This window comes from Coregonus clupeaformis, chromosome 33 (genome assembly GCF_020615455.1).
Source record: "Coregonus clupeaformis isolate EN_2021a chromosome 33, ASM2061545v1, whole genome shotgun sequence".
Taxonomy (NCBI): domain Eukaryota; kingdom Metazoa; phylum Chordata; class Actinopteri; order Salmoniformes; family Salmonidae; genus Coregonus; species Coregonus clupeaformis.
In genome coordinates this window covers 26194190-26217892 of record NC_059224.1, presented here as the reverse complement: position 1 = coordinate 26217892, position 23703 = coordinate 26194190, and the positions used below count along the sequence as shown (strand labels likewise).

Sequence of the window (23703 nt, the reverse complement as noted above, 5' to 3'; positions counted from 1 at the left end):
GACTAATAGGACTGATGGAAGAGGCAGATTACTCACTCGCCGTCGGATCCTTAGAAGGCACCCCGACCTACATTCACGATATCTCCGTCTCTTTCTCATGCGAATGACAGGGATTTGGGCCTTGTCGGGTGTCTGTAGAATATCCTTTGCATCCGACTCGTTGAAGAAAAATCTTCGTCCAATACGAGGTGAGTAATCGTTGTCCTGATATCCAGAAGCTCTTTTTGGTCATAAGAGACGGTGGCAGAAACATTATGTACAGAATAAATTAAAAATAATGCGAAAGAACACATATAATATCACAATTGGTTAGTGGGCCGTAAAACGGCAGCCATCTCCTTTGGCGCCATTATAGTTACAGTGGGGAAAAAAAGTATTTAGTCAGCCACCAATTGTGCAAGTTCTCCCACTTAAAAAGATGAGAGAGGCCTGTAATTTTCATCATAGGTACACGTCAACTATGACAGACAAAATTAGAGAAAAAAAATCCAGAAAATCACATTGTAGGATTTTTAATGAATTTATTTGCAAATTGTGGTGGAAAATAAGTATTTGGTCAATAACAAAAGTTTCTCAATACTTTGTTATATACCCCTTGTTGGCAATGACACAGGTCAAACGTTTTCTGTAAGTCTTCACAAGGTTTTCACACACTGTTGCTGGTATTTTGGCCCATTCCTCCATGCAGATCTCCTCTAGAGCAGTGATGTTTTGGGGCTGTCGCTGGGCAACACAGACTTTCAACTTCCTCCAAAGATTTTCTATGGGGTTGAGATCTGGAGACTGGCTAGGCCACTCCAGGACCTTGAAATGCTTCTTACGAAGCCACTCCTTCATTGCCCGGGCGGTGTGTTTGGGATCATTGTCATGCTGAAAGACCCAGCCACGTTTCATCTTCAATGCCCTTGCTGATGGAAGGAGGTTTTCACTCAAAATCTCACGATACATGGCCCCATTCATTCTTTCCTTTACAAGGATCAGTCATCCTGGTCCCTTTGCAGAAAAACAGCCCCAAAGCATGATGTTTCCACCCCCATGCTTCACAGTAGGTATGGTGTTCTTTGGATGCAATTCAGCATTCTTTGTCCTCCAAACACGACGAGTTGAGTTTTTACCAAAAAGTTCTATTTTGGTTTCATCTGACCATATGACATTCTCCCAATCCTCTTCTGGATCATCCAAATGCACTCTAGCAAACTTCAGACGGGCCTGGACATGTACTGGCTTAAGCAGGGGGACACGTCTGACACTGCAGGATTGGAGTCCCTGGCGGCGTAGTGTGTTACTGATGGTAGGCTTTGTTACTTTGGTCCCAGCTCTCTTCAGGTCATTCACTAGGTCCCCCCGTGTGGTTCTTTGATTTTTGCTCACCGTTCTTGTGATCATTTTGACCCCCACGGGGTGAGATCTTGCGTGGAGCCCCAGATCGAGGGAGATTATCAGTGGTCTTGTATGTCTTCCATTTCCTAATAATTGCTCCCACAGTTGATTTCTTCATACCAAGCTGCTTACCTATTGCAGATTCAGTCTTCCCAGCCTGGTGCAGGTCTACAATTTTGTTTCTGGTGTCCTTTGACAGCTCTTTGGTCTTGGCCATAGTGGAGTTTGGAGTGTGACTGTTTGAGGTTATGGACAGGTGTCTTTTATACTGATAACAAGTTCAAACAGGTGCCATTAATACAGGTAATGAGTGGAGGACAGAGGAGCCTCTTAAAGAAGAAGTTACAAGTATGTGAGAGCCAGAAATCTTGCTTGTTTGTAGGTGACCAAATACTTATTTTCCACCATAATTTGCAAATAAATTCATTAGAAATCCTACAATGTGATTGTCTGGATTTTTTTTCTCAATTTGTCTGTCATAGTTGACGTGTACCTATGATGAAAATTACAGGCCTCTCTCATCTTTTTAAGTGGGAGAACTTGCACAATTGGTGGCTGACTAAATACTTTTTTGCCCCACTGTATATAAAACAAAGCAGGTAATTTTTACTCTCACAAGTGAAACTGGTGCCCCCAGTGCTATGTAGACAAATATGTAGAACCACATTTGGAAAAACTTTGAAAATACAAATAAAACATTATTGTCTTCAAGTCGGGATTACGAGAATTAGGCTATATTAATATAAAGTCTTGATTTACAAGAAGCTGGACCTACATAAACAATCCATTGAATGTTTATGGGAACTGACCCTGAATAAGAAACTTCCTTCAGCTTTTCAGTACATTGGTCTACTTTCCGCTCCGCTCTGCACTGCTCTGTACGGCTCCACTACAAGGCTTACATTGACTGGACACACCTCTGGACTGGAAGCCCCCAGAAAGCAAGCCCCTATGTTTTTGTATTTTTTTACGTCCCTGTGTTTATGCTTCCTGGAACCAGCTGTGGGATTTTATGACATGTTTACCCTCCCTTGTTCCCCTTGTGTGATCTACACTGAATGCCCACAAGTGGTGTCGTCTCTGAACTGACTCCAGACCCACAATCCTCTCTTTTAGTGTCATGACTAATGTTGTATCAGGGCAAATAGTTTGCTATTTGAATCCAAAGACAGTTATTTTAGTCATTCTGGACCTGTTTGGATCCAATTATCATGCAACCACATAAGAGATAAACCCACATATTTGAGAATTATAGAATTATCCATGTTCTGGAAAGCAGCATTTCTTGTAGTAGACATTTGTCACAATTGGCTGGCAGGTTTTAAACACTTGGGTATAATGGCTTCAGTATGCCTTAATTAAGAATCCAACAGTATGATGAATTTAACATTTTTTAAATATATTTCTGTCTTTCTTTGTAGGAATATGATTAAGTCCTTCTACACATCTAGCCTTTTGTTAGATGTCCTGTCAGTTTTCGGCGAGTTATCGGAGGAGGTAAGTCATCAATTAGGAATACCCTTATCCTACCCTGTAGGGCCTATAGACTATATTGTAAATAAATCTACCTTTTTATTTCAGAACATTAATAAATTTACACTGTGTGAAGTAATGTGTGTGTGAAGTATAATGAACTGGCTATCCACATTTCCATCCTTACATCAGTCCACGGCTGCTCTCAAAACCATAGAAAATCCAAGACATGGAAAGAATAGGGAAATAGTGCGGACTGTAACATATAGACTCTCCAGCCCAGTCTAGGACCGTAGACAACTAGACACTAGTAGACCGACAATCTCAGCAGCAGAGGCCTTTTTAAAGCTTCTCCATGGGTCTCCATGGCCACAGATGTCTTTTCTACTTAGGGAAGTGGACTGTGGCAGATGACAGACAATGTTTCATTGAATGGCTGCTCTCCCTAAGGGCCAGGCATTTTCCCGCTGTAGAAAGCTCATTGGACAGGCTGCTTTAACACGGAGCTTTCTCTCTGTAACACTAACCCAGACAAAGGAGCCTCAGAGTCCCCCACTCGCTGATTACTGGAGATACGTTTTATACAAAGCACGTCACAATGCATTATGGGAGATTGGATTTCTTACAGAAAAAGGGACATTTCAGCACCAGAGAGGAGTGCCAAAACTTTTAGTGGATGGTGATCTAGAGAGTTTAGCAGATTGTATGTGAGCCTGTTAAATGGAGTGTGAGCTCTAATTGTAGCTATCATCAGTCCTAAACTTTCCCTCAGGTCTAGTATATTGTTATCTCCAGGGGTAGATTAGATTAGAATTATGATTGTGTTAGTTGCTTTAGAAATTAATTGACTTTTTATGTCTTCATTGTACCCTGTGCATGTGACTAAAGTCATCTAATTAATTGCGCTAAATCAGAAACAACCTGGATTTACTTGTTGACTAAAGTGAATCTGTAGTTTAGTAAAGTTTTGTACTAGATCCTCCAATGAATTTCCAGTTAATTAATCCACAGATAAGATTACCAGGGAGTGAACTTTTTAAATGAGGTCCATAGAACTTCTAATGAATTTTGTGACCTGGGTGTTAGAAACCACAGCAATTTCTTCATCCTGTCGCCATCCCTCCCTCTACCGTAAGCCAAAGGAAAATCCAAACAGTCGTATTTTAAGCCTCTTCCTCCAGTCGCCATTGTTTAACTAATTGCTTTTAATTCACTTCTCTTATCTTGATTATTTCTGTGTTATTTACCTCCTCCCTCCCTCCTTACTCTTTTTCAGAACATCCAGCACAGGAAGTATGCGAGATGGAAGGCCACCTACATCCACAACTGTCTGAAAAGTGGTGAAACCCCACAGGCTGGCCCTGCTGGCTATGAAGAGGAAACATATGGTAAGGACTGATATTCTATCAGCACTGCCACCCAAACAAACTATGACCCGTTAAGAAAATACCTCTTCTCCTGGCCTTTCCTTCAGGAGCCTTTAGACCTGCTTTCCTCCGTCTGGGTGACGACGTGCTTCAGTCAGTAAAGGTTGGCTGTCATTGTGTGCCTTATCGAGTCTGAGAGTGCAGCAGCGGAGGCTTGCAGTGGCTTTGTGTGTGTGAGAGAGCTGATATTTGTTTCATGGTTTTTTCAACCCCTTATCCTTAGAGGGTCAGGAAGGGCCCAGAGTAGGTAGTTTTACCCTGTGGCTGTGGTGTAAGAATTATGTAATGTTACAAAATCTTTGGCAAAATCTTTGGATTGAAGGTTGCAGCTGACATCCACTGGTTAAGAACAGTCTTAAAATGAGTTTGTATGATTGTGTTACATACATCAGTCTTATGTTGGTTTGTGTGCGAGGGCCCATGTCTGTCTGTCTGTCTGTCGGTGTACATTTTAACACCCTTTAGAGACTGAGACTCGCAGAGTAACTACATCTCGGACCAAGTACTGAGTGGTTGGCCAGGTGGTACAGATGCCCCAGTTGAGCAGTTTCCTGAGATGAGACAGGACAGGACAGGGCTGGGGGACTGGGGGACCCTCCGAACCACCTGTTAGAGGGTGATATGAAGCCGACCATGGCGCTGCAGATGGCAGAGCAGTTAGATCACTGTGCTCCTCTCTGAACATCTGTTGGGCGTGATACAGTACGTTTGACCTGAGCACCACATGTCAGCGATGAAGTCATCTCTAGAGCCCTCCACTCTACTGCGACCCAACCCACACGCAGACTGAAATTATGGGGACAGGGCCTCTAAATCAACGTGTGGCTGGTCTTTCCCCTATTTCATCTCTCTTTTGATTTAGCCACACAGATGAATAGAAGTTACAGTATGACTGTCTGTGAAGTCTAGTTTTAGACACAGCCTACTTTCTGGTGTAGTTCATCTCTTTGTGTGGGGAGTGCAACGTCCCTCCCCTCCCTCCCGCCTGTTGTGAATGTGGGCCTCCGTCTGTAAGTGGTGACATCATGCATGGTTATTCCCACCGATGTGTAACATTGCCAAGAGAAAGCTGATATCATACTCTCTCCTCTCCCTCATATTGAGTCTAACTCAGTCCACACACATCAGGATCTTATCACTGCATCTCACTGTTTCCACATGTCTGTCAAACAACTCAGGAAGAGGGTGACCCGTTGCTCATCATTACATGAAAACATGCAGACGTGCTGCAGGGTGGCAATGAAAAGAAAGTAGGATGTGTTAAAATGATGAACAGACTGTACTTTGGGTGTTCATTTTGGGATTTTCGTATTTTAGTTTTTACTCTTGGTTTTACTGTATTTTCATATGGGGATAGATTTTTATTTTAGACTTATAGCCATTTTGACGTTGTATTGGTTTTACTGTCTTTTATTAACACCGTTCATTAGACCTGTTTAGTAGGTTAATGAAACCTACGTGTGGGAATCAAACTTGCTTTGTTTAGGGGCCACAGTGACTGCATTGTCTCAGATACATATTTGCTTGACTTTCCACTTCCAAGGAGGAGGAGATGATTAGCAAGGGGAAAGAAATGGAGGAAAACATTGTTGAAATGAGGGAGAGCCAATAGGAAGCAACTTTGTTGATTAGCACATTTTCCCCAAGCCTCAACCGTGGTGCTGAACCCTGTCCTGATGGAAGAGAGAGAGCCAGAGGCAGAACAAGTGCAAGCTTCTAGCCATGTTGCCCACAAGTCCTGTCCAGTCAGAGAAGGCACGCTTGTTTTGTAGCCATGCCACCAAATGATGGAAACTAGTACAGATGTATTTGATTCCTTAACATTTCATGAAAAATAAGGTCACATCTCAAATAACCAATGTGGTGAGGGCAAAGCATGGAAAGTGGGAGTTTAACTCAAATTCAACTTCACAAGCTACAAATACTCTGTCAACGTTCTCTCACAGGGCATCAATAATGTACTGAAGTGTCTTTTTTAGTCTATCATTAGGATTAGGGGCTCTTTCAGAACATTCAGTACCTCTGCAGTTGCCAATCAATTAAATTAGGTGAGTAGGTGTGTCTGTTGGCCTTTTGGCCAAGTAGAAGACTGTCATCAGCTCAACACATATGCGTTGTGGCTACTTTGTTTGAGTCTTATAATTGGGTTAGCAAAATATACAGTACCAGTCAAAAGTTTGGACACACCTACTCATTCAAGGGTTTTTCTTTATTTTTACTATTTTCTACATTGTAGAATAATAGTGAAGACATCAAAACTATGAAATAACACATATGGAATCATGTAGTAAACAAAAAAGTGTTAAACAAATCAAAAATATATTTTATATATCTGATTCTTCAAATAGCCACCCTTTGCTGTGATGACAGCTTTGCACACTCTTGGCATTCTCTCAACCAGCTTCACCTGGAATGCTTTTCCAACAGTCTTGAAGGATTTCCCACATATGCTGAGCACTTGTTGGCTGCTTTTCCTTCACTCTGCGGTCTGACTCATCCCAAACCATCTCAATTGGGTTGAGGTCGGGGGATTGTGGAGGCCAGGTCATCTGATGCAGCACTCCATCACTCTCCGTCTTGGTAAAATAGCCCTTACACAGCCTAAAGGTGTGTTGGGTTATTGTCCTGTTGAAAAACAGATGATAGTCCCACTAAGCCCAAACCAGATGGGATGGCGTATCGCTGCAGAATGCTGTGGTAGATATGCTGGTATTGTGTGCCTTGAATTCTAAATAAATCACAGACCGTGTCACCAGCAAAGCACCCCCACACCATAACACATCCTCCTCCATGCTTTACAAGGGAACTATACATGCAGATATCATCCGTTCACCTACTCTGCGTCTCACAAAGACACGGCGGTTGGAATCCAAAATCTCAAATTTTGACTCTAGACCAAAGAACAAATTTGCACCTGTCTAATGTCCATTGCTCGTGTTTCTTGGCCCAAGCAGGTCTCTTCTTATTATTGGTGTCCTTTAGTAGTGGTTTCTTTGCAGCAATTTGACCACGAAGGCCTGATTCACACAGTCCCCTCTGAACAGTTGATGTTGAGATGTGTCTGTTACTTGAACTCTGTGAAGCATTTATTTGGGCTGCAATTTCTGAGGCTGGTAACTCTAATGAACTTATCCTCTGCAGCAGAGGTAACTCTGGGTCTTCCATTCCTGTGGCGGTCCTCATGAGAGCCAGTTTCATCATAGCGCTTGATGTTTTTTGCGACTGTACTTGAAGAAACTTTCAAAGTTCTTGAAATGTTCCGTATTGACTGACCTTCATGTCTTAAAGTAATAAAGACTGTCATTTCTCTTTGCTTATTTGAGCTGTTGTTGCCATAATATGGACTTGGGTCTTTTACCAAATAGGGCTACCTTCTGTATATCCCCCCTACCTTGTCACAACACAACTGATTGGCTCAAACGCATTAAGAAGGAAAGAAATTCCACAAATTAACTTTTAAGAAGGCACACCTGTTAATTGAAATGTAATCCAGGTGACTACCTCATGAAGCTGGTTGAGAGAATGCCAAGAGTGTGCAAAACTGTCGTCAAGGCAAAGGGTGGCTATTTGAAGAATCTCCAATATAAAATATATTTAGATTTGTTTAACACTTTTTTGGTTACTACATGATTCCATGTGTTATTTCATAGTTTTGTTATTCAACAATGTAGAAAATAGTAAAAATAAAGAAAAACCCTTGAATGAGTAGGTGTGTCCAAACTTTTGACTGGTACTGTACATCATTTCAGAGTGTCATTATGAGGAGGAGAGTTTCTATGCAGTGTATCACTGGTCTGTGACTACAGGACTGAATTTTGATGGTGTCAGTAATGCATATCCTTTCAAACTTTGGGATGGTCTGTCCTATGCACAAGGCAGCATTCCGAGCCTTGAGACTTGCATTCGATAAAATCTTTCCATCTGTTTACGATCCCTTCTTCACGGTCTCTGTCGCTAATTATCCCTGTGCATTTTTTCACCCTGCTGGCCAGTTATTGGGTCAAACTGAACCAAGCCCTTGTGCTAGAGTCGCTGTCAACACCCATTTAAAACGCCCATCACTCCCGACTGTTATTGGCACAAATCAAGATTAAGTGGGCCATTGGCAAAACGCTCAACCACAGCTCCCGTCTCTGCTCCTTTCACTGATTCAGACATAATGTGAGATTAACCGCAGCTTTATCTTTACTGTCTGTCTCTCACATGGCTCTAATCGTGAGAGTTTCATCTGATCCAAAGAGAGGAGTGAGGTGTGTGTGTGTGTGTGGGGGTTGTGGTTTTTATCTCGGAGCAATCAAGATCCCCCTCTGTAAGTAAGTAGGATACAATGCTGCTCAGTGTGTGCGGCTGAGGGTGTGCAGGGCTGGGCTGTGAGTGACTAGAGCAGAACAGGGAGAGTCAGGGGAGAGTGTCTGCAGGGAAACTTCCCGGTTCCTGTTTCACAGCTCCATAGTTCTCCATATCTCAGAGAGATGTTCTGGGACCAGCCCTCCCCATCCTCATCTGGCCCACTCCCTCCTATTAGCCCCTCAATCCTCTGGGTCTGCCCATAGACTAGCGGCCTTTCGCACCACGACAAATGCAGATGTAGTCACATAAGCCTAGACGGTTTATTTGTGTTAGCCTACCCCAGCCATATTATTTCACCTTGAGTCTTGGGGAAAACGGGACAATAGGCTAGAGAAACTTAAATATTGGCAGAGGAAATGGTTTTAAGACTGACACAGAAACATATATGAAAATGTGTTACGGTCTGTTTTTCATTCATCTCACACTTCCTCTCCATAATGTAATTTTATGGAGGTTAGGGATCTATGTCCAAAGTGGTGTCAAATATAGCACATGTAGGCACATACAGTGTATGATTTTTAATCTCAGAAAATATATTTGGGGTTAATATTTTCTTTAAATTAAATCTGGTCACTCCAAAATATGTTTTAAGCATAGTATTACTTTTAATGAGTCTAAAGAACAGGCGCCATACCCATGAAATGGAATTTCCACCATTACTGGATTTAAGCTTGTTCTTCTGGGATTTGGCTCACTGTGCTTTAGAAACATGGTGTATATCGCAGCTCAAAGACTGAGTAGATAACCTTTTCCTGTTAAGCCCATTGAAGTTCAGTACACACAAAAAACACTTGACACTTTTTGAAGTCTTGTTTTTGTTTGAATAGTCTTTTAAAGTCAAATATGTTTAGTCTTTTATACGTTGTCATTACTCAAGTACTTCTGTTTTAATCTTAGGCTTCGTCTTTGCATAAGAAAATCTAGACTTAATGCCTGGTATGTTTCTCCACAACTTAGTGTTCACATCATTCCGTATGAGCAGTATGTCGGCACTCGGCACATTGCCCCAAAGTGGCCATCTCTAATTCATCTCAGCCAATCCATGCCAAGAAGCTGTCATTGTGTGTTGGAAGCTCATATCCACTTCCATAGCTGTAAGGTTTCCTGTAACCTTCCTTTGCATCACTGGTTACATGAAGGAAAAAAGGGGCTCCTTGGTGACTCATTCCTCCTGTTTGCACAAGACAGCGTGAGGAGAGGATGGCTGGTCTGGGACCTGGTGGTAGTTTCATCTTGAGGCATACCCACCCCACGGTCTGCACTGTGAAAAATGAACCAATCATGGTCTTCGGAATAGATTGAAGCATATTGCGAATTGAAGCTTCAGAAGTAAAATCCACATGATTGAAAAAGAAAATGTGGGAAATGTTTTTGAAAGGGATTTACCAAGATAAAGTGTAGCATCCTGTTGTGCTTTGATGAAAAAGTGTTTGTGGCCTGATAGAAGTGTAACATATTTGGTAGACTTGTTATTGTACCCTACCATCTTGAGTCAGCCGCTGATATTGTTGCCACAGCAAGGTAATGATGTAACTCAGTGGGCAGTACAGTCGTAGGTCTTCACAATGTTCGCTGCTTCAGTGTTATGAGATATTTTTGTCAGATGTTACTATGGTATACTGAAGTATAATTACAAGCATTCCATAAGTGTCAAAGGCTTTTATTGACAATAACATTACGTTTATGCAAAGGGTCAATATTTGCAGTGTTGACCCTTCTTTTTCAAGACCTCTGCAATCCACCCTGGCATGCTGTCAATTAACATCTGGGCCACATCCTGACTGATGGCAGCCCATTCTTGCATAATCAATGCTTGGAGTTTCCTGGCCATGGACCCAAAATGTTGATGTTTTGTTCCCCGAGCCACTTAGTTATCACTTTTGCCTTATGGCAAGGTGCTCCATCATGCTGGAAAAGGCATTGGTCGTCACCAAACTGTTCTTGGATGGTTGGGAGAAGTTGCTCTCGGAGGATGTGTTGGTACCATTCTTTATTCATGGCTGTGTTCTTAGGCAAAATTGTGAGTGAGCCCACTCCCTTGGCTGAGAAGCAACCCCACACATGAATGGTCTCAGGATGCTTTACTGTTGGCATGACACAGGACTGATGGTAGCGCTCACCTTGTCTTCTCCGGACAAGGTATTTTCCGGATGGATGCCCCAAACAATCGGAAAGGGGATTCATCAGAGAAAATGACTTTACCCCAGTCCTCAGCAGTCCAATACCTGTACCTTTTGCAGTATATCAGTCTGTCCCTGACGTTTTTCCTGGAGATAAGTGGCTTCTTTGCTGCCCTTCTTGACACCAGGCCATCCTCCAAAAGTCTTCGCCTTACTGTGCGTGCAGATGCACTCACACCTGCCTGCTGCCATTCCTGAGCAAGCTCTGCACTGGTGGTGCCCCGATCCCGCAGCTGAATCAACTTTAGGAGACGGTCCTGGCGCTTGCAGGACTTTCTTGGGCACCCTGACGCCTTCTTCACAACAATTGAACCTCTCTCCTTGAAGTTCTTGATGATCCGAAAAATTGTTGATTTAGGTGCAATCTTACTAGCAGCAATATCCTTGCCTGTGAAGCCCTTTTTGTGCAAAGCAATGATGACGGCACGTGTTTCCTTGCAGGTAACCATGGTAAACAGAGGAAGAACAATGATTTCAAGCACCACCCTCCTTTTAAAGCTTCCAGTCTGTTATTCTAACTCAATCAGCATGACATAGTGATCTCCAGCCTTGTCCTCGTCAACACTCTCACCTGTGTTAACGAGAGAATCCCTGATATGATGGCAGCTGGTCCTTTTGTGGCAGGGCTGAAATGCTGTGGAAATGTTTTTTGGGATTTAAGTTCATTTTCATTGCAAAGAGAGACTTTGCAATTAATTGCAATTCATCTGATCACTCTTCATGACATTCTGGAGTATATGCAAATTGCCATCATTAAAACTGAGGCAGCAGACTTTGTTAAAATTAGTATTTGTGTAATTCTCAAAACTTTTGACCACGACTGTATATCTGCATGTTGTCTTCTGACTTCATCCACAGTAATATATTTTATTGGGACATTTATAGATTCATACCTCATATCAGTACTTAACATTCAGAGTCTTGCGTAAGTTCAGCCTTATCAGAATGACTGGCGTGATATGGGGGCAGGGTAGTTGTCCATTGTCAACTTGAAAAGTTGAGTATAAATGCAAACAATATGAGCTCCATGACAGGGATCTGAGAGGTCTGCAAACTACATATCTTAGAATCCTCTGTCTTTTTCCCCTCTCCTTGTCTCCCCAGATGAGGAATATGGTGCTGAGGGTGGAGGGGGACCCTCCTCTCAGTCTGCTCAGCCCCAGTCTCCACCCCATTCCCAGCCCGGCTTCAGGGATCCAAACCAGGTGCCTGGGTCCATGGGGGGTCCCCCCTACCCCCAGGAACCGGGCTCCATTGGGGGTCCCCCCTACCCACCCACCAACTACAACAATATCCACATCCCCCCTGGAGCCCACTGCCCAGCCAACACACCTGCAGAGCTCCCTCCACCTGCAGGTAAAGGATAGGACATCTACACACCACCCTGCCATCCACAACACTCATCAGAGCCTTTAGAATACTCATGAGATGTTCATGTCTTTAGATGTATCAGTGCAGTCTTACCTTGTGATTACAAACATGATCAGCTCTAGCAGAGAGACAGAGAATGGTCATGATGAAGACTTCATAGACTTGACTAATTATTTGTCTGCCTAGTTTGACTAGGCTAATTCTTCATCTGACCATTTTTCTTCTCCTGATGTATAACAGAGTGGTGTTCCCCTGGCATAACTTGAGTACAGCTCAGCTCAAGCCTATGGGATACACTTTGCCATTATACCCGTCTTGTATATTTTGGCATTGGCGACAAGCATAGGAAAAAGGCCTAATCATTTTTCCTTGGCAGGTCTTTTGTGAGCGGAGAGACAGGATTGTGTAATGAACCCTAATGGCTGCTTTCTTTGCGGCTGACTTGGGTGTTGTGTCCCATATCACCCAGGGAACAGTTACCTCACACAAAGCAGCCAACACTAGTCATTTGTAACACCCCCACCAGACAAAGACCAACGAGATATGTTTGTTTATTCATTCTCTAGTGGTTATTATTAATATGTCACATGCTCATTAAGGTTGTTGTTGATGATAAATGACATCAACATAGGTTGTGGATGTAATATGGACAGTTGAGATTTATCATAGTTTCCTTATTGACTCAGTCTTGGCAGGCCGTGGGCGGCAGAGGTCTGTCCAGGTCTTGGCCTTCCTGACTTTACCCTGCGTGTCTTCCTGTTTTCCCTGCTATCACGCTCTACCTTTTAAAGAGCAGAGCCAGGGGTGAAGGCAGGGGGTCCGTGAGAGCAGGGTCCACTCTGAAGCCCTGATAGTGTGCTTTCCCCCCGAAGGCCCAGGGCCTGCCTGTGTCCTCTGTGATTAGCCCACTGGCTCCCAGGCACAGAGGAAATGACTCGGCTCCACCCAGTGACCCCAGAGGTGCTCTGGCACTAATTGAATCGGGGGCGGCACGCCACGCTGCATACCTCAGAGCCTGCAATACAAACACATGAAATATAGCTGTACAGATTTCCCCCAGGACCTCCCTTGTTTTTTGGGACCCATGTAGCTGGAACCTGTTTCAGGAGTCTATACATTGGCTGTGAGGAGCAAAATTAACATTGTTCCAGATTACATCAAATCTGACCTTGTTTTCATTATAGCTCTGCAGTAAATCATCCATTTGGCTTGAGTGAATGTACTGAGGCCTGAGCAGCTCTCTGCGCTCTAAGTGCATTCAAACCACTTCTCTTTATACTTCATAAAATCATATAACAGCGTTAGCCAACACATTTCTTGGTTGTGGCGTAGCAGAAGTTGAAAGTGCCCTGTATTGTTTTTCCTGGACTCTAGAGGTTATGGGTGGACTGGACTAACTCTGCCCTGTTCCCCTGTGTTAGCAGGAGAACCCATTAAACCAGTGCCTGTTCCCCGAAGCATTCCGGCGGTCGACCCCTCACTGCGGAGTGCCACTCAGGAAGGTAAGGAGTAAGAACAGGACGGGACGGCATAGTACCCCCTTCCCTTCCCCAGGCACCCTGGGGCTCACCTCTCCCACATCTCAAAACCACCACGCTGATGGCTCTCCTCTTGGCTGTGAGGAGACGAGGGGTGGGGGGCATGAGTGGTGGAGAGAGACTGGCACACGGCAGGTCTCCTCATAAAATGCTTTATGGAAAACAGACTTTGGGCTCTTGGATTCCAGCACTGGTGGGAAAAATATGACCACAGACAAAACCCAAATAATCACAGTCTGGCTGATGAAAGGAAAATGACTGCATTACCAATTGCAGTGTCATGACAATGCAGCCTTAATAAATGTTAATGAATAGAGAGCAGAAAACACCGCATTTGGTTGGCATGAGAGGTGATAATTACATGGCTTACTCAGCAGGAGCTAGTGTGATACTGTTACAGAGTATTCAGACCCCTTGACTTTTTCCATATTTTGTTACATTACAGCCTTATTCTAAAACTGATTAAATTAATTTTTCCCTCATCAATCTACACACAATACCCCATAATGACAAAGCGAAAACACGTTTTTATAATTTTTGCAAATGTATTAAAAATAAAAAACAGAAATACCTTATTTATATAAGAACATTACCAAATACACTGTGGCAAATGAAACATTATCTGCTAGAAGTGAATAGAATAAAAGTGTACAAGTGTAATATTTACAAAATCACCTGATTTGGCCTGATCTATTCCTAGCGCTAGCGCAATTGCTAACTAGCGTTATTGCAATGACTGGCATGCTAGCAGATACCATAGACTTCCAGCCATTGTGCTAATGCTAGATAGCATTGGCTTGTGAAACTACCTCTAACTTCCTTTATATTGGACACAGAGACATAAAAATGGTATCCTCAAGTTAATCTGACTCTAGGGAAGTAAATAAAGTATCACTTTAATTTATGACCTTCAAAGCCAAGCAAAATAAGAAGAAACAGAAAACGTTATAATATTGACATTCTGTTTCTCTATTTGAGGAGGCTTTAAGCGATGTTTTGAAAACAGTTGAGAGCACAGTGATGGGCTTTGACCAGACCATTTAACCTGCCCCCAAATATTAAGTACATTAACCACCCTCAGAGCTGTACAAATCTTTCCTCAGATGGAACAGCGTTTTCGTAGTGGTATATTCTGAAGGGCCTAGGTTATAAAATTACCATAATGGCCACCAGCGTCTGCCTTGATTTAACACAAGTGTTCAGAATCTACCCAACCTCAGCCTAACCCTATAATTTAAATGACTGGTGGTAAATATGAGCTTATTGTGGCAAGCCACAAATAAATCCCTTGCCATGTGGCTAATACGTGAGTACTTTCTGCCCGTAATGTTTATTTACATTTTTTGGTAAATGGGACAGTCACTGGTAGACAATGAAAGGTTGGGGAAATTTTGTCCATGATCATCATCATTTGTGTATCACTCACTGTAGCTGATTGAAAAGGTAAGCAATTATCCTGAATCATGTTATTATTTTCAAACATTCTGTCACCTCAGTTTTTTCCTTCCTCTAGTTTTTAACAAGTTGCAAAACGACATGTTCTTATTCATTGTCCATACTGATAAATAGGCATTAACATTACTTAACATATACACAAGAAACCTATCATTTTGAAACACACCATTCAATGTTTTATGTTGATGTTACTACAAATGTGCTTTAAACCATTTGGAATTCTGAAGAAATTGAAAATGCTTAGCATATGTGTCTAGACCGACATGGTTCTTTCAGAGTTATAAATAGTGTCTTATATTGAAAAATGGTAATGACACTCATGGCCAGTGTCTCAAATTCTGGTGAAATTGCAGAGTGTGGTTGGTCTTGTGAAATACGTTTTGAGTTAAGGGAGAAATCAGAGAGATGTTTCAGACTGGTCTGACTCAGACGATTTATGACCTAATAGGGCGGGTCAGTGAAGGAGTAAAATAGGGGTGGTGTGTGTGTTACTCACACACATTCTCTCTTAATTAAGAGATCACATTCTATAGTGTGAACTTTTATTTTCAATAATTACACTTATCTCACAGGAAGTCCTTATTCTTTGTCGTGGCAGGTGACGTGCGCCTCACACCAGAGGACTACACCAGGGCTCAGAAGTACTGCAAGTACGCCGGCAGCGCCCTGCAGTACGAAGACGTGGGCACGGCGGTGCAGAATCTGCAGAAGGCCCTGAAGTTGCTTACCACTGGCAAAGAATGAGACCCATTGTCCCCCGGCGTCACTGTGTCACTATATCGCTGATCTAGCCCAGAAGAATTAAGAGACCATTACCCTCTAATCTACAGCAGCCCCAGCTGTATCCGTCTGAAGAAAGCAATTCTGTCCCAAGCATTCAACATCACTGTAAACAACAAGGACATCTGTGTCTCCATATTGGACTCCTGTTGTGGAGCTTCCAACTTGGCTGTCCATAACTAGTGAGTTGCTCACGAAAGACTTCCTGAGCCTGTATGTTAAAACAGTGCATTTATCACCTGCTAATATACTCCTTATATTAGTTTACACAAACAACTTATTGACTGTAGTTTTGATAACACTTTTGTGTAACACACATATCCCCTTTGTATGTATGTTTTGGGAACATACTTGGTTTGCTGTTCAAAATCCTAAAGAAATACACATTTTCTCATTTAATTTTACATACACTAAGTAGCCCAATGCTTCAAGTAGATATAATCCACTATTTTCAGGCGACATTGATCTTTCCTTTACTGTGTTTTCAATACAGTATCTATTTGTCTTCTTTTCTTGGGTGAAACGACTGTCATTTCTGCATCAACACAATTTAAATAAAATGTGTAAATTGATTGATGGTTGGTGACCTGTTTGTATATACTGATACTGTCTGCTTTAGTAAACAAAACTGTCCAAGCAAGAGGAGGACTTTTGTTCATGTTTACTTTGTTTGATGATGACCTCTTAGGGGAGGGAGCAACAAGAGGGTAACATATACGGTTGGTTTCCTGGACATAGATGTAGCCTAGTCCTGGACTAAAAAGCTATTTTAATGGAGATTAGCCATTGTGCATTCTTTTTAGTCAAGGACTAGGCTTAATCTGTGTCCAGGAAACTGACCCATAGAGAGGTAATTCCAGAGGTACAGTAATGTCACTTTAGTTGAAAGCCCTTCACGAAACGTGTACTTTTATATGCTGTTATCTTTGACTGAGCAGTAGATCGGTCCATCCTCAAATATGCAGAAGTTCCTGAGTGAGTTTTCTGTTTCTAACATTTCATTTATCGATGTGTTCTTAAATGAAGGACTCATTTGACCATTATTAAAACAAATCAATTGAAGTATTTAGGTCATTGTTCACAATTTTATACTTTTCCATAATGATGTTGAACTAGGAAATATTGAAGCATGCCAGTGCTACACACAGTAGAGACAGCAACAGTCTGTTGATGGGTTATTTGAATACATTTATCCAGAACGCAACATCCCTCTCGACTGCTGTCTCCACTTGAAATGTATTTAACCAATTTGCTCTGTTTATGTAGCCAAGCTTTGAAGATGACCTTCTCCTCTTCTCCCTTTTAGTGTTTGTTTGATAACAGTAATTAAACAGTAATGTACAGCCACTGGCGATTATTAAAATGTGCTGAAACTCCAAGAGCAGATAATTGAGTTGACCTCATGGTGGAATATTCACTGTGCAGGCTCATCACATTAAAGAAACGCTTCTATGTGTAAATCAATGAGATGAAAGGAGTGAACAATAACAGTTAGAACATTTCTAATATCACCAGGGAGTCACCTGCTGTATTACAAGGGGCATTGAAATTAAATGCTGGAAATTAAACCTTTAATGAATTTTTGAGTCCTGCATTTCCAAAATACCACACTGATATCTTCCAGCACATTTTGTTTATTAAATCAATCGGGTTACACTCCATTTAAAAATGAATGAAACCGGAGAGTGCCCATGAATACCAAATCCTTTGAGAGTCCTTAGGCTTCTACTTATTCTGGTAATAAATAATTATGGGTAATGTTTGGGTTTGCTCAACCTGTTGAAAGTGATTATTATGCCTATTTTCTTGATGTCATCACGCTCATTGTTTTTCTTCATTGCCTGCCTATTGCCTTAAGAGTTATAGAAAGGGCATTGGCCCTTTATCTCTCGACTGGCTGAACTATCACCACCAGCATCTGTATTTGCCTGAGTCCCTTATTCCTTCCTTGTTGATGGGCATGGTGTCAAATGAAAATCAGGTGGATTCCTTCCACGTATTTATTCTAGCTGTAAAGTTAATGGGGGAGAAAAGTCACATGTCAATTGAAATAGGTAAGTACCTCTCTGTGACTGTGAACAACTGCACCTTCAATCTGTGCACCATGTCCTGTCAGCCAATGAGTGGCTTGAGGTATGGTAAGTATTGGAGGTGATAGAGACAAGATGCAGAGATGTATTGCTTTCCTCAGTTATTTTGCAACATTTCAACTTATATGTAAATCATGTAAACACTATGAGATCAATACTGGCCCTATTTAGCTCACATGACAGTACTGTGGGAACATTAGCTGGGTTTGATCATCCCTTTGTCATGATTCATTATGTACTGGTCGGAGAACAGCCACTTCTTTGGCTTTTGTAATAGTTTAAAGCCTCACCACCATTATAAAACAGCTGTGTCCCCAGCTGTATAGGTCACTCACAACTGGAAATGGAAGACTCACTTTTGCCAGGCTATTGTCCGTCATTCAGGGAACCATGTAAGAAAGTTAGTATATGGCTGTATTGCCACCCCATAAAACTGTCAATGTTCTATTCTATTTTGGAAGATGGGATAAAGTGCTTCCCATAGTTTCATTCAAAGATCTGTCATGTCTATTCATCTTTATAGAACCCCCCAACCCAATTAAGGAGCTGATAGAACTAGTGACTTTATTGTAGTTCTATCAACAATAGAAGACATATAATTTTTTCTTTTGGCTGTGGTTAAACCTCAACGACATTAAAAGTGATGGTTTTGGAGACCGAAAAGGTGAGAAAGTGTATAAGGCATGCAAATTCAGCAACCTGGTCTCAGAGCATTTCGTATTATTATGGACGTGAATCTGAGAAACTCCATTTAGTATGATATATTACGTTTGATATGGTATGTATTAATTTGTGGATGTCCATCATCCATTTTGTATGCTATGTTACAAATTACAATTCGTATGATGTGTTACAAATTTGCAAAACTTATATGTTACAAATTTGCAAATCATATGAAATGTACGAATTCTAATTCATTGTGGCTAACGTTAGCTAGGCTAGGGGTTAGGGTTAAGGTTAGGAGTTGGGTTAAAGGGTTAAGGCCAGGGTTAGGACAAGGCTTAGCTAAAAGGGTTACGGTTAGGGTTACGGGAAGGTTTAGCTAACATGCTAAGTAGTTGCAAAGTAGCTAAAAAGTAGAACTAAATTGAAAAGTTGCTAAAATGATAGTTGTCCGTGATCAGATTTGGTTTGCTAGACGTTCACGTTATATGAACACTCATCCAACTACCCTCCTTTTGGTTTTGCCTTAAGTAACCTTCTGTCTTATGTAACCAAACATAACATATCATACTAATTTGAGTGTATCAAATGTATGTTTACTATGTTACGTCTAGTCTATGAGACCAGGCTTGATTCAGATATCCAACCCTGTTAAGAGTTATCTCAAAATAAGATAATTCTAAACTGCCATCGAAAGCAAATTACTTGGATCATACATGGCCTACATACTATGCACTATGCATGAACTTGTTTCAGTCCTGTCCTCCCTCATTTCAATTTCACAATAGTTTCCGTTAAAGATGCACTATGCAGAAATCGCTCCACCATTTCATGGTTGCTAAAATTCTAATAGTTGGCCTAAGTTCAGTTTATGCGGCAAAACAAGCAAGTATAGTGTAGATAACCATCTAAATCGCTGTGAAGTATATTTTCCATAACCAAAAATATTGTTTTTTTTCAGCTGTTTGTAGCTGTTGTACAAAACCTAAAGTAAATTAGGCAAAAACGAAACTTAAGAATGGGAAGCATAGAAATTGCACACATAGAACACATCTAACACTTCTTAGACTTGCTTTCAATGAGAATGACAGATCTATAACACAACTTTTTGGTTGGTAGCCCAAAAGTTACATATTGCAGCTTTAAATGGGAAACCTGCAGTTCAAATAATTACAAAGTGGATACCCCGCCACTGTTTCGGTAAACAGCTGAGGGATGGGACTGGGGAAATGTAACTACACTTAAATTAATAGACAGAGCTATGGATGCAAGGACTGACCATCCATTATATCAAATTATAGTTTTAACCATGTTTTGAGGCTATACAGTAGGCTATTATTTTGGGTTCTGATGGGGTTAGACAGTTGAACTAAGCTCATGAGGCATTTATAAGTTATATTCTTCAAGAATTCATGTCTGTGTACACTGAGTGTACACATTAGGAGCATGCTCTTTCCAAGACATAGACAGACCAGGTGAATCCAGGTGAAAGCTATGATCCCTTTAATCCACTTCAATCAGTGTAGAAGAAGGGGAGGAGACAGGTTAACGAAGGATTGAGACAAATGAAACATGGATTGTGTATGTATGCCATTCAGAGAGTGAATGGGCAAGACAAAAATATTTAAGTGCCTTTGAACGGGGTATGGTAGTAGGTGCCAGGCGCACCGGTTTGAGTGTGTCAAGAACAGCAAAGCTGCTTGGTTTTTCACGCTCAACAGTTTCCCGTGTGTATCAAGAATGGTCCACCACTATTCTTGATACCATCCAACTTCACACAACTGTGGGATGCATTGGAGTCAACATGGGCCAGCATCCCTGTGGAAAGCTTTTGACACCTTGTGGAGGCCATGCCCCGACGAATTGAGACAGTTCTGAGGGCAAAAGGGGTTGCAACTCAATATTGACTACTCAGTGTATTATGAATTTAAAAGTAAATAAATATATGTAGTAATCGCAATTGCCCCTTTAAGGAATGTTTACTTTCATTGTGGCATGGCCTACTGTCAGTCCATGCTGCAACAGTAAGCATCACAGACACAGAATAAAACAATTATCATGGGACCTAATTATGTGGAATCTGTGAATGTCCAATTTGTCGATTTTCACAGTGTGGTGGAGAAGCAACTGCTGTAGAATTCTGGATGGGTTTGCAGCATTTTTAGCAAATGTTCTTAACCCCTGGGACTTGCCTGCCTGCCTTTAGTTGAGGGTGGGGCGCCAGAGGGAGAGAGAACGTCCTCTAGCTGTGTGCAAGGACACGGTCCTGAACGGTAAATCCGCTTTACTGCTGTTTCAAGCATCTTGCGCGACGGGGAAAAGGTTCAACAATCGATTTCAGTTTCCGACTTTAGGATAAGTGCGTGTTTAGCGTTTATATACTGAACTGTGATTACCTGAATTAAGTTTTGAAACGTCGCCGTGTCACGAATTTGAAGAAGTTTCCAAAAGTTTTCCAAAACGGCGAACTCCAGTCGGACGACAGGAGAGGAGATAATATGATTATTCTAGGAGACCAGCTCCCTCTCCAATAAGATAATGTAAGTTATAAAATGTTTTTATTGCTCATGACGTTATCGTCAATGCTTGACTTTTTCATTGTCTTGGAGATTATTTTCGAGAGGATAATTTAATGGATGTTACATTGTTACACTTTGTGTTTTTTACTAAATGTATATATTAGCCTATTGACTTTGAGAGTGGTCATAAAGTTTTCCCAACACAGTCAACAACTTGTTCTGTATAGTTAATCAATTTGACTGCTAATGTAACGCTTCTGGCCATATTGCTATAGGGTTTTCATAAATTCTTGTTCAATAGCACTCAAGACATGGTAAATTATTACATGCAAAACTGCATGATTATGACACAAAGTAAACGTAACTACTTTAGAGGTAGTGAAAGTAGCCTACATTATAGAGAACAGCTTTTTCACTAACTTGGTTTTCCCCTAGCTCTACTGAACACACTACTGACATTACTGAACACTCAATTGAGTGAAATTCTTATTATTCTATCATCTCTCTGGCTGCTGTGTTGGTGTTGGGTAGCTAGCTATACCACGTTTTTTTTAAAAGTATAATTTCTGCCAGATTTTGTATCTTCATAAAGACTATATAATGACATGTTGTCTTCTGAAGTGTAATCAGCATGTGAGAAATTGCTGTTGAAAGAGTGGTCTTATTATATTCTTCACTGGTGTTACACAACCCTAGAACATGTTCCAAAAGTTGTTGTAAACTGAAAGATTACAGACTAAATTCACAGCTGCCAGACAGTTCCACCAGGTCCTCAATGTGGAACTTCTCTGACAGGACAGAAAATATTAAGCGATGTGAGATGAAGTTATAGAGAATCTGTTGAAAAGAAGATGAATAGCCTATACCTGCCCCAGGTGGATGATGTCAGTCACTCCACTAAACTGGAGGATTTAATTAAAAACCAAGGTCTTAATCTGATGGCCCTCATATCCTGAGACCCACAGCTCAGTGATGACTCTATACCATTATAAGGCATCATCAAAGCAGAGCTCTGTGAAGAGTGAGAAAGACAGGCCATTAGATATCATAATGAATGTGTCTGAAGATGGTTCATGACTCTTGTCCAACCAGTCTTCTCTACCATACGTACACTCTAAACAGACATGTATTCCTACTAGTTTGGATATTTATAATACCATCTTCATCTATGTTACTACTGCCCATTTTTTATTATGAGTGCCTGGCATCAATGGGTTTGATGGACATACAATGAAAATCCACCCTAGCCACCAGATGAATCAGTCTTTATGTGGTCTCCATGGGATCCAAAGTACTGACCTCTCTCTGCTTGTGTTGCATTCATATTTACAAATTTTGAGAGAAACAACTCTCAACAAAGAACACTTTTTCTCTAATGTCAGGAATTGCATGAATTGATGTAATATGCAAGCAATTAATTGAGTCTTGTTCTCTCAGCCCTAATGCTATAAATTATGTATAAAGATGTAATTAACTTCCTTATTCATATTTATTTCTTCTACATTTGGAAGGCTACTGTCTACTCTACTGTTTAGGCTAGTAAATGAAAAAGGGATTGTTAGAAATGTAAAGTTTATTTTTGAGGTTTCCTTCCTTTGTAGAACATACAATCATATCCAATCATTTCCAATAACCATATTAGTTACTATTTGAATAGTCAAAGTAACAATGGATGACTTTAGAATTATGAGAAAGTATATACGTGGCTTTTTTTGTGTGAAATTTGAATAGTCTACTTGTTTCTATTTATACTGTTTATACTGAGTCTGTTTAGCAAGAATATTGGCTGTCCTTTGAGATAAGGTTGTGGAGTTATAAGGTTGTGGAGTTATAAGGTCGTGGAGTCGTAAACATGCTAGTTCTTCACTACTGAGTATTGTTTTCTGAATGACTATAAGATAAGATTTTCCTTCCTTCTCTTGATGAGAGCACCTCTCTTGATCTTTGTTTCCTGATAGCCATGATGAACGTGATGAGTTACAATACTGTTGTCTGAATAAAATATGACCAGGGATCATGGCCATTGTGTGGTTGGCCTATTCATACTCCATATCACTTCTCTTGGTGCTCCTTCTGCTTGCGAGGAAGTTGAATTGCGATACTCATCATCTTGTCGAAGTGAGTTCTCCGGCAGGGCTTTGAGTTAGGATGCAATGAACTTGGGAGGGCACACAGTGAACAAAACAACAGTGGGTCAAGTTTAGTGAATTTTGTGAGTATAATTATGTTATTTAAAGTCTTCATGGAAGAGAGGGAGAGGGTCTGGTATTTTTCCATACTCTGATGTTGTCGCTGCGAAGATGCTCTGAGTCACCCGGATCACATTGATGTCGGTAAATAACTATCCCTTGACTACAGTAATTGCATCTCTTGAGGAATCATTCAATGTGTGATACCTACTACCTACAGAGAAAATGCAACATAGGAAGACTCCCGGAAGCTGTGAAATGTTATTTTTTAATCTTCCTCCAGCACCA

At 41.2% G+C, this 23703-nt stretch overlaps 2 protein-coding genes across 9 annotated transcripts in view; both read left to right on the top strand.

Annotated features, from left to right (window-relative positions):
* vta1 (vesicle (multivesicular body) trafficking 1) overlaps positions 1-16526 on the top strand; it is a 70116-nt gene extending 53590 nt beyond the window's left edge. Inside the window, exons 4-9 of one of the 3 annotated variants that reach the window (XM_041860583.1) lie at positions 2802-2877; positions 4130-4241; positions 11915-12034; positions 12071-12166; positions 13603-13683; positions 15773-16526. In XM_041860583.1, the coding sequence (XP_041716517.1) occupies positions 2802-2877; positions 4130-4241; positions 11915-12034; positions 12071-12166; positions 13603-13683; positions 15773-15918 (631 nt within the window). In that variant the 3' untranslated portion in view covers positions 15919-16526. Of the gene's footprint in view, positions 1-2801; positions 2878-4129; positions 4242-11914; positions 12167-13602; positions 13684-15772 lie in introns of all 3 variants that reach the window. The other 2 variants (XM_041860582.2, XM_041860581.2) reach the window with 2 other exon arrangements.
* A 4406-nt stretch (positions 16527-20932) lies between these two features.
* The window catches only part of LOC121548914 (adhesion G-protein coupled receptor G6), a 52298-nt gene continuing 49527 nt past the window's right edge, over positions 20933-23703 (top strand). For all 6 annotated transcript variants that reach the window (XM_041860580.2, XM_041860578.2, XM_041860575.2 and 3 more), the window contains exon 1: positions 20933-21247. In XM_041860580.2, the coding sequence (XP_041716514.2) occupies positions 21246-21247 (2 nt within the window). In that variant the 5' untranslated portion in view covers positions 20933-21245. The remainder of the gene's footprint in view (positions 21248-23703) is intronic.